At 41.9% G+C, this 15,286-nt stretch overlaps 1 protein-coding gene across 1 annotated transcript; it reads right to left on the bottom strand.

The window, feature by feature from the left end:
* Nucleotides 1-9,585: 9,585 nt before the first annotated feature.
* LOC124283847 lies at nucleotides 9,586-14,911 on the bottom strand. Its single transcript, XM_046719876.1, has 3 exons — nucleotides 14,821-14,911; nucleotides 11,887-13,468; nucleotides 9,586-9,631 (listed from the first exon to the last, which is right to left on the bottom strand). Exons 1-3 carry the CDS (start codon nucleotides 14,909-14,911, stop codon nucleotides 9,586-9,588), a joined length of 1,719 nt encoding a protein of 572 aa, XP_046575832.1.
* Between the last annotated feature and the right edge of the window lie 375 nt (nucleotides 14,912-15,286).

Here is a 15,286-nt window from a genome sequence, read left to right as displayed (position 1 = left end):
AGAGAGAGAGAGAGAGAGAGAGAGAGAGAGAGAGAGAGAGAGAGAGAGAGAGAGAGAGAGAGAGAGAGAGAGAGAGAGAGAGAGAGAGAGAGAGAGAGAGAGAGAGAGAGAGAGAGAGAGAGAGAGAGAGAGAGAGAGAGAGAGAGAGAGAGATTACTTTTGCTACCTGCATGGACCCTAGTTGGTTTTACACCATCCCTTCAGCTGCTGGCGATAGTAGGAACATTTAGCCGAAATTTAAAATCACAAAAATACTACGATTAAAAAGTATGGTTGAGCAAAATGGACTTGGAAAGTGTTTGAGACTTACGTACCCTCTCAGGAGGACAATAATGTTACGCTACTTCAACCCCCTTGGAGGATATAGCCACAAACAATCTAAGTTGATAATATGAACTACCAATTATAAAACTGTCTCTATTTACAAAACATATATCAAAATTCATTTAACAAATCTATCTCCTTTACAAAATCAATGATTAAATGCTAATTTACATTATTAAAAAGGTCCTTCACAATTTTGATAGTGAAATATTTATCCCTTATGATGGAGAATTCAGCACAGTCAAGCAGGAGCGGATACAAAACGGAGGATCTTCACCTTTTAACAAATAGTTGTGAGTGTACCTTGTATGGCCAATGCGGCATCGTTGCATGATGACCTCTTCAAATCTGGACTGACAACCCATGTAGGTGTAACCAATATAGGGTTTTATTTCATGTAATTTATTGATACCTATTTGGGTGTCCCACGGATGTAAGTTATAATGCTAGCTTTATATGGAATATGGAATAAGAAGTGGTGTCACAGATTTGTCGGGTGCTGCCTCAGCAGCAAAATCTGCCAGTGTATTCCCAGAAATGCCTTTATCGTCCCAGGGATGATGTATTGAGAATGGTGGGGAAATGATCACTCCCACATAGTTCATCATGGACCTCCCATTCAAATTCATTACATAAGTTAGAATCGGCAAGTGATATATCCAGGGAAAAATATGTTCCCGTAGCTGGATGTAAATAAGTGGCTGAATCGACATTGAAAATACATGAATTATTATCGGATATGAATTCCTTGATGATTTTATCTTTAGTATTAGTGTTAACACTCCACAAAAGTGAGTTGTGTCTGTTATGGTGCGGTCCCAGTGCCGACCTCACGCTACTCGACCTTCTCGAGACCAGGTCGAGAATAGGTCGAATAAAGGTCGAGGTTAGGTCAACATTAGGTCGAGTTGAAGGTCGAGGTGGCCTGACATGCCGATCTGTGTTCGTCTTAGAGTCGATCTGTACTCGGCCTCGACTTGACCTCGACTCGACCTTGAGTCGACCAACTCGAACTAGACTCGACTTGGACTCAACCTGGAGTCGACCGACTCGACCTGAAGTCAACCTATCTCGACCTCAACTCGACCTAATTGAGTCCGCGCCGACCGAATGAATGGTCACCATCTTCCCAGATGCTTCATAAAAGCCAAACGGCAGCCAGTGGTAGCACATCATCTCCACACCAACCTGCTGCCACCCAGAGGTCCACCCTTAGCACACAACCCTCTGCAACACGCAGCAAAGCAGCGGATCAGGCTGGTATCTTCCCCTACTTTGACTCCAGTGCTGCAGCAGGTATATCTCTGTACCTGCCAAGTGGTCTCTTGGACGCTGCACACATCTCAGAGGATCAGTCACATGTTCAGGACTCTCAGCAAGGACAGTGAAACTGAGAAGGGAAACTTGATACTCATATATTGTCATGGGCACTTTATACTGATGTGAAATGTTACCTTCAGATTATTTAAATGAGTTTCCAATAAAAGATTTAAAAGCTTTTTAATCTGATATGTTTTTTTGTAGTTTCTATCCATTGCTAAGCGTAAATGTAAATACATCTTGTACGATTGTAATAAAGTTTGTTTTGCTCATCGTGTATATAGTTAGTTTTCATTGTTGTGTTTTTTTTGCATTTCCCAATTGTAAATAGTGTAAATAAAAAACAAACAAGAGTTCCTTTGTAAATAAAGTAGTCCTAAATAATAGAGTACACTTTAAAGTCATTTGGATATCATTTTCTCTTGCCAATGAACAGCTCCTGGGCCCATGAAATAGTCCTTCAAATAGTTTCTTTGGTTGGCGCCATCTAGTGGGGTAACGTTCCTCGCACCCCGGTTATCCCTATCAAGCAGCTGTGTGCAGGAGCGCCACTCGCCTGGGGTGAGTGAACAGTCCCCATTTCCCGGTCTATGAGGTTCATCTGACTGTTCCGGTTCCTCGTTCTCAGCATGTTGTGTAAAGTGACGCAGGCCTGGGTTATCTGTTCAGCTCTGTCTGCAGTGCTATTTAGGGAGCCAAGGAAGATATGGAACCTCATAGCCAGAATCCCGAAGGTATTCTCCACCACTCGTCTGGCCCGAGACAGTCTGCAAAAGTCACAAATTAAACATGTTTAAGTCAAATGCATTAAAAATTCAAAACCTTTGCTATAATATTGCATACACCTAAAGATACTAAGTTATAATTTGATTTAGGTATTTATGGAAAAGAATATTTACCTGCAGTTGAATATCTGCTGATCCGGGTCCATCTGACGCATGGAAAAGGACTTCATCGGGGGGCGGAGTGAAAAGGCATCGTCGCCGATGATGAAGTATGGCACACCATACGGGGAATACAAGGTCATCGCCCTCCATCCGATCTCGTGAATGGTTGAAGACCATCAGTGATGGTACTGATCCCTTGGCCCCGACGTTGACCCACGGGAACTTGTAGTTGGCATCCGCAAGTGCCAGCAAGACGATAGAGAAGTTCTTGTAGTGGTAGAAGAGGGACCCGCTTTTGGGAGGCTTCTTGATGCGTATGTGCTTGCCATCAAACGCACCGGTGCAGTATGGAAGTTGCCACCTTTCCTTGAAAGCACGGGCTACAGTATTCCATCTACTCTGATCCCACTCATCTGACCAATTATCAGCTTCGAAGGCGTCAAGGATAGGATTGATGTGCTTACGGCTGAATCTTTGGCTTTGGAGGAGGGTTGGCATTCTCCAGGACATCCATCCGTTCAAGCAGGTGCCAGGCTATCTGCACCCAAAGGGTAATCAGTCTTCGCTTCTCGGGGCTCACCAGGTTTACGTCAAGGTTCCTGATGGTGATGTTACTACTTTGCAGTCCCATTGAATGGGTACCTGGTGAAAATGCACCCTGTAATTTATACAATTTGGAAACAAAGGGTTTAATCGGCAGAAAAATGGAATTTCCGTCGAGAACCAGTCGCTCCGGTTGAACACAGGTCGCGGTGAGGTCGGGCCGGTCGACTTAGGTCGAAATTAATTCGAAATTAGGTCGATATACAGGTCTAGCTGGTCGAGCATAGGTCTTCTCAACATAGCCGACCTAAGTCGAGATAGGTCGACTGAAGTCGCACTAAAATCGACCTGAGGTCGTAAAGGTCCTTACGAGGTCGAATGAGGTCGTTGTGAGGTCGAGATACCTCCCAGGTCGAGTAGTTTACGAGGTCGAGTCGGTCGAGCTCCCGACGTCGCCACTGGGACCGCACCATTAAGATCGCCCATGATGAGACATGGCTTCGGAAGTTGATCATATAGTTTTGAAGATCTGATTGTTGAATATTTGAAGAGGGAGGTATATACAAGCTGCAGAATGTCAGCGCCATGTGCAGAGTCAGACGAACAGCAACAGCTTGCAAATCCGTATTTAGAGTGAAAGGGCTATGTATGACACTCTGATGAACCAAAATAGAAGCGCCTCTAGTAGCTTTATCTCCTGCAGGAGAAAAAGAGTGATAATCGCTATACAGATTGGCCCATGAGCCACCGCTTTCTCGCATTGGACTGGAGGCAATTTAATTTGAATATTGATAACGAAAATATCCAAGACCCCCAAAATGAGTTAAATGTGCATAAATATGCACTATCCACAGGCCTTGGCGTGACCATCAGAGAGAGAGAGAGAGGAGGGGCTGTCGACCATGGCAGAACGGCAATGTCACACTGCCTCAAGACTGCTGTATGGTGGGGAGGTCTGGAGCTACTGTCGACCATGGCGATACGATGACATGTGTCAACCAAGTCCGCGAGCCTGACTGCCTCGTACGACAAGCATGGGTTGCTGAAGATCACGGGTCGTGGGTGTAAGCGATGCTTGATAACGATGTTAGGACCAACACCGAAACGTTGCATGACACGGGATAAAAACGTGCATCCATTGAACTTTCCCCGTTGTTCATCACGCCACCTTCTAAATGCCTCTTAAAGAAGTTATTCATGACTAGGTCGCTTAAATAATCAGTCAGTAATGCACACCACTCGTAGTTGACCACGTGACGCATTAAATTTAATAATTTACATCGATATATACTGGAGCCTGCTTCAGATTTGAGATTCACCAAGCAGCAAGCACGATGAAGGGTTTCCTGTTCTCTGTCCTGAGTTTGAATTGTGTTGCTGCCTCACTAATTTTCCAAACAAGCCTGAAGAAGCTACGTGGAAACCTTAACGTTACGGGGAACACAAGTTTTTTTGTAGAAAGAAAACTGGAATGTGCCGTGGCTTGCTGCACGGGAGGCAAGTGCAAAGGGTTTTACTATGCTGAACCTGGACTTTGTCAATGTAAACAGGATGTGAACGGATCCTGCATTGCTTCTGAAGAAGGTGCTTTTGCATTATGGACAGATCAAGAAACAGAACACGAAGAAACAACAGCAACAACGACAACAGCAATCACAACAAAAGCAACAAAAACATCAAAAACAAGAAAAATAAGTAAGAAACTGTCACGTAGATAGATAAAACATGATAAATTGTTACTTACATCCTCGCTTACTCATAACTGCTTCTCAACACATTCGTGCTTTTCAACATTCGTATCTTTTTTTCACATGAGATCGTATTCTGTCTTAACAAAGTGGCCCACTTATTTCATACCAGAAATCACTTTATATTTACATGTATTGTCACGTTCATCTTCGATCGCTTCTGTGCACGGGGATACTAACATAAGGTGTAATTATATGAACCTTTCAGCAGCAATGACCGGTAACTAAGATGTTCATAAAAAAACAGATATGGAGTTATATCTGAAAATTAATTTGTCACCATTGGTAATGATACATGTATACTAAAAGAAGAAATAATAGATGCACTTTTTTTATATGGATTAATTTTGTGTGATTTGTTTGTTCGTCATTATCATCTTTTTAACGCCGGCCCTGGCAATGTGTTAACTCATTCAGACACCTTTTTCTGGAACAGACAATCCAGTGATATCTACTATACTCATCAAGAGAAATAGGGATACTCCAAAACCACTCTCAATTTCATAAATTGTTAGTGATACTAGTTGGCTCTCGTTTTGCCTTAGGGCACATTGAACGGCATCATCAAAATGTCGTGAATGTTGCTACGCGTGTAGGGTCTTTTAATCACAGACCGTGGAACAGTGAATGACGAACCACCGCACGTTGACTTCTGACAGTTGCCTCCTTCTTTTAGCCTGCAGACACTCAAGTAGGCCTCTCATAGTAATAGTCCGCTCCTATGGCGCTCATATCCAGGCGCATTGCCTGCCCACAGCGCCACAAAAGTACGTTCCGATACTCCCTGGGGATCATACAGCCACTCACATTGAGAGCACATCCTCACGGGTACCCATTTTACAGCTGGGTGAACAAAGACAATGTGGATCTAAGTATCTTGTTCAAGGATACTACGAAAATGTGCCCACATCGGAACCCGAACCTAGAACCGGGCCTTCAGCGTCATATGCGGACGCCTTACCACTGCACTACGGCGCTCCATAGTTCAGTCAGAACTGTCAGATGCATACAATATTGCCGATGTGACTGTGAATCTTAACTCACTCACCCAGGTGCATACACTGTATGCAAGTAATAGAAAATGTATGACTTGCAGAATAATTACGAGTGGCAGACATAATGATCCTATGAGTGACTGCGTGAGTTCAGATTTATAGTTACACCTGAAATATTTCAGCCATACTGGGACTATAAAAAATTGATACTACATGTTGTTTAGTTACAATAGAATGTTTAACAAATCATACTAAATGATCACTTGTATTTCTATTTTTGCGGGCAAAGGTACTGTAAGTCCCCATGGTCCCTAGTATGGTGATCTACCTTCAGTTGTTGGCGATATATAGCCTGCGCTGTTGTTATCTTGTATTGTTCCACACTAGTTTTAATTCAAATTGTTATATTCTAGTTGTTTTACTGTCCTTCCATGACAGGTTTTTATAATAAACACATATTCCATTTCAATGTAAAATATGTTCTCGTCATGATATGGCTGAAATATTGCCGGAGTGACGTGAAATATGTACTCACTCACTCACTCACTCTAGTTTTGCGGGAGTGGTGGGGTAGCCTACTGGTTACGCATGCACTCGTCACTGTGTGAAACCCATGCTGGAATATTGCTAAAAGCGGCGTAAAGTTGAACACACTTACTCTAGCTTTCCGGAAACCGGAATGAATGTTGTAATTAGCCTATTGGTGTCCAGATATCGAATTAATCTATCACATATCATTCGTACCATTGCTTTACAGCCACAGCTGGTAAAAGATATTATTCTGTAATGTGAATGATCTGTACGAATCCGACCAGGCTTTTGAATAGGGACAACACTGGCATTATGAAGCCCATTTTAGACCCAGTGTGACTTAAAATCTTAACTCGCTCACTCACTACAATTTTCTTAGTCACGATATGGCTGTAATACTGCCAATATTACTTTAACTCACTCACTCACCCAAATCAATTCTGAAGCAGTTTATGGTTGTTTTGCTAATACATTTCCCTCATGATGTATTTAACTTGTTTTTGTGTATGTAATTTCTTTTGTTTCAGACCGAAATGAAACCCACTATCTCATTTGTTCTCAAGAAGAACTTTATTGGTACCAGTATGGCAAGTCGAGACACATAGCAAAGAAACGGTTGAAGCGAAACATCTACCCAACTGAAGTGGACTACGACCATTCTATGAACACCCTCTATTTTCTGTCAGAAGACCTGAGAGGTGGCATTTGTTATTTCACCATATCGATAGGAAAGATCGGTCCGATGAATGTAATGCTTAAAGGTAAGTAATGGAAGGTTAATATATCTACTGTGTTCTGCAATTGGTTAAATGACATGTATTCGAGTTCAACCTAGACTTAAATGACATTTTTTTGCATGATTGATTTTCAATTCACAGTCACGCTGCAATATTTCAGCCATATTGTGACTGGAAAAAGCTGTATTGTTACTATACGTTAAAAAAGGCCGCTAAGAAAATTTTCATAACTAGTCCGACTGCCCTGCATGTACAGTTTGTAGTTATTCCAACTGACAAGGCCTCAAATAACATAACCACTTATTGTACACGCCAATACATAAATCAAATATAGCTGCGAGCAGCGATGTCGGGCTCCTTGGGTTTAATAAAATCTAGCCATTTGTGTCTGTCACGTACTTGTGACAATATTAATGTCTACAGTTAATATGGAGCATGTCACTGAGTAATGATAAATACTTCATTCATTAACTGTAAATTCTTATGGTAGAGGGTTAGATACAAAGCATTGTGTGGTATGGTTTGCATAATTATACGCATGGCAAACCACTTAGCCACTGATCCACCGCTAGACCTGCTACCACGAGACGATAGACCACACGATACACCACCGAGTCAACACTTTCCTGCAGTATACTAGTGACCTTATCAACATCAAGGGATGTAAGAGACTCAGCAACATTACCCATATAATCGTCACATCTTTCCTTTCTCCAGACAAACTTAGGAACATCATACACATATTTCACATTCACTTCATCATGCTCAAATGATACCTTTACACGCCTAACATTAAAAGTAGTTATGATAGGAAAATGGTCAGACTCAGGGCGGGTGTCAAACTTAAAGTCTGTAATACGATGGAAACGTTATATGAACACAATACATAGTCAACAAGGCTTGCGCCGTTTTCCTTAAAACATGTATATGCCACTTGTTCGTCACCTGTGAATTGTCCATTAACTATATGTACTGCAAATGTACAACACAAATAATTCAACTCTCTTCCATAGTCATTACACATCATCTCTGGAATTGCTAGTAGTGTTAAATGAGTCAGAAACATAGTCCATAACCTCTAAGCGTGTAATATATGTGTTACATCGACTATGTAGTCATTCATAGTACCAGTCCTCGCGTTATAGTCACCTGGTAGAATAATGTCACAATCAGGGTGGTCATATATGGTCGCATATAGAGTTCTATAATATTAACTCATTCATATTTCAGGCAACTGCACCCGTGAAGAGCCACCTCCTCGTGGTGGGTGCTAGGTAACGCTAAGCGCTCTTCAACCCCCCGTTGTGGATCCGGGGGTATATTTGGTCCACCAACCCGTTTGCCGTGGGTTGCGCCCCTGTGTCGGTGGAGGAAGGTAGTCTGGTGGTTGAGGGCACTGGTTCCAGGAATAGTGTTCCTTTGCCCAACACACCACCTCGGCCCTAACTTCACCTGGACGGGTGGTTGAATTGGCCCGGTTCAATCAATCGGCTGGTCACGCCAAGCCCTGTGCATGGTAACTATTTTTGCACAAATTTTGATTTATTCCAAAATATACTGTATAGTCTTGGCGATAAATGTTTGTTGAAAACATTATTATTGAATTGTTAGTTTGCCTAGAGTCTTACGCCAGAAGGCGGTGGCTCATGGGCCAATCCGGTAGGACTTATCTTTTCAAAAATATTCCTGCTTGAGTATACCTTCCTAGTGTCCTTGGTGTCGTATGTTGGAGATCCACAGACATGAGACATCGTCCTTGTTGACACTCCATGGCGGGTGGGGAGCTAGGAGGGTGAATCATATATATTTCAACCATGGCGCCCCCACTTAAAAAACGGACACAAATCTGACGATTCGTCGTCTTCAGAAGATGAAGTCCAAACAACTTTCACCAACCCTGATAATTGGCCTCGATTCCTGGTAATGTGTGCACCTGATGGTGGCCCTCTCAAGTTAAATCCCTTTGCTGTATCAAAGGGTATAGAAGGTTTGGCTGAAGAGGTGAAAGAAATCAAAACGTTGCGTTCTGGTTCCTTGCTAATTGAATGCAAGAATGAAATCCAATCAAATATTCTCTCCGAAAAACCTCATTATTAGCTAATGTTCCTGTGGAGGTGTCCCATCACAGGACATTAAATCATAGCAAAGGCATCGTCCGTGATATTGGACGTTGCCTTTCAGACATGAGTGAACATGACATTGTCACAGAGTTACATTCTCAAGGCGTTACTCATGTCAAACGCTTCACTGCTAAAATGAATAATGAACTTTTCCAAACAAATACCTATCTCCTCACATTTTGTTTACCTGTACACCCACAATCACTGAAAGCAGGTTATTGTAGATTAAAGGGTTGATACTTTTATCCCCAATCCATTAAGATGTTATTCTTGCCAGAAATATGGTCACGGCTCCAAGTCTTGCAACAATCCAGCGGCATGCCAACGGTGTGCTGGAGCATGCGAAGACAGTAGCCTGTGTGATAACACACCTGTTTGTGTCAACTGCTCTGGTTGCCATTCCTCTTCATCCAAGGAATGTCCTTCCTGGAAGTTGCAGTCAAAAATATCGCGAGTGAAACATGAGCGAAACGTGTTATTTTTCGAAGCAAAACAATGTCAGAATGTAACTCTGTGACAATGTCATGTTCACTCATGTCCGAAAGGCAACGTCCAATATCACGGACGATGCCTTTGCTACATCTCCGACTTATGCTACCACTGTCTCTGCTTCGGTTCAGGCCTCTAAATCCAAACTTGTTTCATGTACTTCAGTAGGTTGTCAAACGGACTATACCTGGGCCAGAACATCGGCTCCTACCTTGCTGTCTGCAAAGGTTACTTCCAGTGCACAAACAATATCTTCACAAACATTCAGTCAGGCAAGTTCATCATCTGAGACAGAAACATCTCCATCTCAGAAACAACAGTCTAAATCATCAGACACAAATGTGAAAGCAAATGTGAAAGCAACTGTGAAAAGTAAATCCAAACCAAAGTATGAAAACAAAAAGAATCAAAGTGCCAGAGCCCCGAAGGGGTCAAATGACCAGGTCCAACTTTTTAATAAGTTTGGATCTCTTGAGGACATGGATGTGTCCGACCATACCCATGGTAGGACACATAGCTTGTCACCCTCAAGGAAGGTGAGGGGTAGATCTCCTGTCCATCCGCCAAAGAAATAATGTCTTCACCCATAATACAATGGAACTGTAGAGGACTCCGGAATAATTTAAACAATTTACAGTTATTAAACCAAGATTTTAAACCGTCAGCTTTCTTCATCCAAGAAACCTACCTGAAACAGGCAGATAACGTTGACTTCCGTCAGTTCAATGCATATCACTGTTTTCTCCTCCAGGTGATAGAGCTTCTGGTGGATCATCAATCCTGGCGTGAACAATATTATCCATAGCTTAGTTCCACTTAAAACAAATCTTCAAGACGTTGCAGTTCGACTTACATTACAGGTCGCTTTTACTTTAGGCTCTCTGTATATTCCGCCTTCATTGGCTGTCCAACTAACTGATCTGTAAGCTCTGTATGATCAACTACCTAAACCCTGTATAATCATGGGTGATTTAAACGGCCACAAGCCGCTCTGGGGTGGCACTAATATAAACACCAAATGTAAATTACTCGAGGAATTTATTTCCAATAATCATTTATGCATTTATAATGATGGCTCAAATACGTAATAACTATTTACATCCTGGCACAGGAACATATTCAGCTCTTGATTTGTCTATTACTGACTCACTCGAACCTATTGAGTGAATTTGAATGGTCAGTCCACGACGATATCTGTGGTAGTGACCATTTCCGAACAATACTAAAACCTGTGAATCCATCTGATGTTCTTCCATCATGGAGATAGGATTTTAAAAAGGCTAACTAGCCTTTATATAAAATTATCGAGTGTATCCCCAAATTCCTCTGCAATTCCACACGTACGAAAACCATGGTTTAACGATGAATGCAAACAGGCTAGGAAGGCACGGAAGAAAGCTGAGCACTATTTCCGTCGCCATCCCATGGTCCAGGCGTCATTTTCGCAGCCATCCTACTGTACATAACTTAAATAATGTAAAAATCAGTTATGCTAAGGCGCGACGAACGTTTAAGCACATTAAGGGTCGTACTTGGAAAAAATACGTTTCCAAAATAAATTCCCGTACTCCAATGTGAAGGGTATGGAATATGGTCCAAAAAATCAAAGGCAAGGGTTCCAAGTCTAGTAGTACATACATACATACATACATACATACATACAAATACTTCTATAGCGCCAGAATCCGATGTAATCGCCCAAAGGCGCTCTGAGTCCACGCTGGAGCTAAAGGTAAGCTTTGGTAAAAAGATGAGTCTTTAACTGGCTTTTAAAAGATGCAAGTTCAGTCAGTGATCGAAGTTCTTGTGGTAGATTTTTCCAGAGTTTTGCACCATTTGAAGAGAATGCTCGGTCACCAAAAGACTTTGTTCTTGTACATTGAATTTGCAGAAGAGATTGGTCACTGGAGCGAAGAGATCGGGTTGGCACATAGTGTTTTACAAGTTGTGAAAGATACCCTGGAACCAGTCCGTGGATACATTTAAAAACAAGAAGCAATACTTTGTATTGGATTCTGAATTTGATTGGGAGCCAATGGAGATTTTTCATGACAGGGGTAATGTGGTCAATTTTCTTTGTTCTGCTGATCAATCTTGCGGCTGAATTCTGAACTCTCTGTAGTTTGTGTAGTACATGATTTGGAATACCACTGAGCAACGAGTTGCAATAATCAATGCGTGATGTTACATACGCCTGCACCAGAGCACTCGTTGTTTTCTCGTCAAGGTACCTGCGTATCAGGCCGATATTCCGAATATGGAAATAAGCGCTGCGACAAACACCGTTGACATGTGGTTCCATGCAGAGAGATGAGTCAAATACTACACCAAGATTCCGGACTTGAGAACTTGGTGTGATTTCACAGTGCCAAATAGAGAAAGTGGGAAGATCAAGTTTTGCCCGGAGCCGCTGGGGTCTGAAAACGATGAGCTCGGTTTTGTCGTCATTTAATTTCAACCAGTGCGTTGTCATCCAAATTTTAATACAGTCAACACATTCCTGGACTGCTGCGAATGTGAAAGATGTTGAGGCAGAATCGAGTGGCTTGAAGGACACGTAAATCTGTGTGTCATCCGCATAAAGATGCATACTGAGGTTAAAGGACCTGACAATATCACCAAGAGGGGTTGTGTAGGCAGTAAAAAAGCAAAGGGCCCAGAACTGAGCCTTGTGGTACCCCAACACTAAGTCACTAGACAGCGACATTTGACCTTGAATAACCACTGATTGTTTCCTGTCTGAGATGTAGGACTTGAACCACTTTAACACGACGCCTTTGACATTGAATCTTCCTTCAAGAGTGGCTAGAAGAACACTGTGGTCAATCGTGTCAAAAGCGGCTGAAAGGTCCAACAAGATGAGAATGGAAGCACCGTCCTTGTCAATACCCATGAGTATGTCATTCTGGACTTTGACAAGTGCCGTTTCCGTGCTGTGGAAGCAGCGGTAAGCTGATTGATAGACTTCATGCAACCCATTGCTGTCCATATGATCCTTGAACTGTGTTGCAGCTATGCGTTCAATCAATTTGGAAATGAAAGTCAAATTGGACACGGGTCTGTAGTTTTTCAACAGTTCATGGTCCAGGTTCTTCTTTTTGATGAGTGGGGTAACAACTCCTGTCTTTAATTGTTGGGGCATAACGCCCTCCGCAAGCGATTCATTGACCATGTAAGTCAGTATAGGGAGAAGAGAATCAACATTCTCCTTGAGAAGCCAAGTGGGCAAAGGATCAAGCATGCACGTTTTTGAAGGGCATCTTGAGACAAGTTTATGAATTTCAACTTCTGTCACTGATTTGAAGTTTTCAAAAGCTGGGAAGCTTATTTCGGAAGGATCATTGCTTGGCTGATCAGCTCGGGAGTCGTAACTATTACGAAGTGAGTGACGAATAGTTCTTATTCTCTCGCTAAAGAAGGATGAAAACCGGTTCGCCAGCTCCTCCAGGGATACGTGAGATGGAAGAACAAGAGACTTCTGTTTAAAGAATAGTCGGTTGGCAACTTTAAAAACCTCTTTCTGACCAGTCGCCTGACTTAAAGCCTCTTTATAAAACTTGCATTTAGCAGCTTCAATAAGGGAAGCCAGTTCGTTGCACTGCTGATTGTGTATCTGTCTGTGCACCTCAAGCTTGGTCTTCCTGTACTGGCGCTCAAGTTTGCGCCTCTGTCTTTTAGCAGCACGAATGTCCTCGTTGAACCAGGGCGATTCTGGATGAATTGTCACTGTACAGGACTTGACAGGAGCGTGTTTGTCGGCTAGCTTCGTCAACTCTGAGTATTCAGCATCTCAAAGATGATAATGACATACTAACTGAAAAATCTTATATTGCAAACAAGTTGGGTGAAACTTTGGCTAAACATTCGTCCTCCTTAAATTATAATAAAAAAATTCAGGCTTATCAAACACAATAAGAAAACAACAAAATATATTTTCAATCTGATAATGGTGAAGATTATAATGAGGTATTTTCACAACATGGTCTTCACACTGTTTCACAAGCTCATGATAATGCAACAGGACCTGATGATATCCACTACCAACTCTTAAAACTCTTGCCTGAATCTTGTGTTGAAACTTTACTTAAAGGTCACATGCAACGTAAAACACAACTTTGCAGATTCTGATACCTTATAAAGTTGAAAAATAACGCGATGAAAAAAAACGCGAAAAATCGGAGTCCAAACGTTTCACTAATTTTCCCCAGACTTTTCTGGGAAAACGGGTTTCAACAGCTGGGCTGCGCTCATAGCACGTGCGCAAGTAAATAGGTTCGCGCAGCTTGGAACCGGGTTGTCGGGTGAACACTCGGTGAAGGCTTTGGTGTGAGCTATTTTTCTAATGTTTTGTTGATATCTCACAGGCGCGAGCTTTTTATATGTTATGACAGTAAATTAACTGTCTATATGTAATTTCATTTGTCTATTTCACCACACGTTCTTCTTACCGAGACACTTTCTCAGTTCGATACTTAAAAGCAATGTCATTATTTAGCGTTGACAGAATTTCTAACTGTGATATAGATATGTCGTTGTCACAGACAAAACTCAATGTCTTGTTTTATTGACACCTGTGTGTCTCCCTGCCTGTCTGCTAATGACAAAATCAATACACAGCTGCTATCACTGACCACATGCAATTTGAACACCAATCAGGTTATACACCATAAACAAAATGCATTGATTTATGGCCCGAGTTCGGTCTCTGTCACATTATGTAATTACACAGACAGGCAGGTGTGATACTTGAACACATGACATGTTATGATGTCTGTTGATTGCAAAATGTTACACACAAAAAATGAGCATGTATTTACAAAACCCAACATCTCTCTCTATATATATACACACACAATTAGCCGTGAAGGCATCTGCAAATGAACCAGCCGTTACACTTGAGTGCACACCCACCCGCTCTGACTGGGTTCGGTATCCCGGCTGCTTCGTTTCTTGGGAAGTAAACCGAAGCACACAATTTTGCACTTTCGATTTGCGATTGTACGCTTATAATTTTGTTTATATATTTTTTCGTAACCAGCAATGTATATTATATGTCATGAATAAGTGATAATTGTGTTTTAATTATGTTTGATTTTTTGGTTGCATGTGACCTTTAACATTTTAACCATATTTGGACAACGGGAAATTGTCCTCCTTCATGGCGAAACGCCATAGTTGTTCCTGTTCCAAAGCCTGGCAGGGATCACACAGATCCATCTACTTATCGACCTATTTCCTTAACTAGCTGTGTTTGTAAAACCATTGAGCGAATGGTTAAGAATCGATTAGTTTGGTTTTTAGAAACCAACAATCTAATCAGTGATATACAATGTGGTTTCCGTAAAAACCGAAGTACGACTGACCACTTGCGGTATCCATCTTTTTTTATCTTGAAAAAGCTTATGACACCACTTTGAAGCATGGTATTTTAAAAGATTTGCATGCTTTTGGGTTGAGAGGTCGCTTGCCACAATTTATATCTATTTTTTTAACCGACAGACAGTTTCAAGTCCGTGTGGGATCAACCTTGTCGGACATCTTTAATCAAGACCAAGGTGTTCCACAGGGCACTACATTGTCTCTGACTTTATT

Source organism: Haliotis rubra, unplaced genomic scaffold (genome assembly GCF_003918875.1).
Source record: "Haliotis rubra isolate DU_JTF1 unplaced genomic scaffold, ASM391887v1 Scf322, whole genome shotgun sequence".
NCBI lineage: Eukaryota > Metazoa > Mollusca > Gastropoda > Lepetellida > Haliotidae > Haliotis > Haliotis rubra.
The sequence above is the reverse complement of the archived record's forward strand: the minus strand, read 5'-3'. Positions and strand labels throughout refer to the sequence as shown.

Excerpts from the sequence above, each read along its gene's own strand:
- LOC124283847 (XM_046719876.1), bottom strand. The coding sequence starts at position 14,911 with ATGGATCTGTGTGATCCCTGCCAGGCTTTGGAACAGGAACAACTATGG. Across the intron at positions 13,469-14,820 it reads TTTCCCGTTGTCCAAATATG|AGTTGACGAAGCTAGCCGAC; the intron begins GTTAAAATGTTA and ends CTGAATACTCAG. Across the intron at positions 9,632-11,886 it reads ACGAGTGCTCTGGTGCAGGC|GAAGGACATTCCTTGGATGA; the intron begins GTATGTAACATC and ends TGCAACTTCCAG.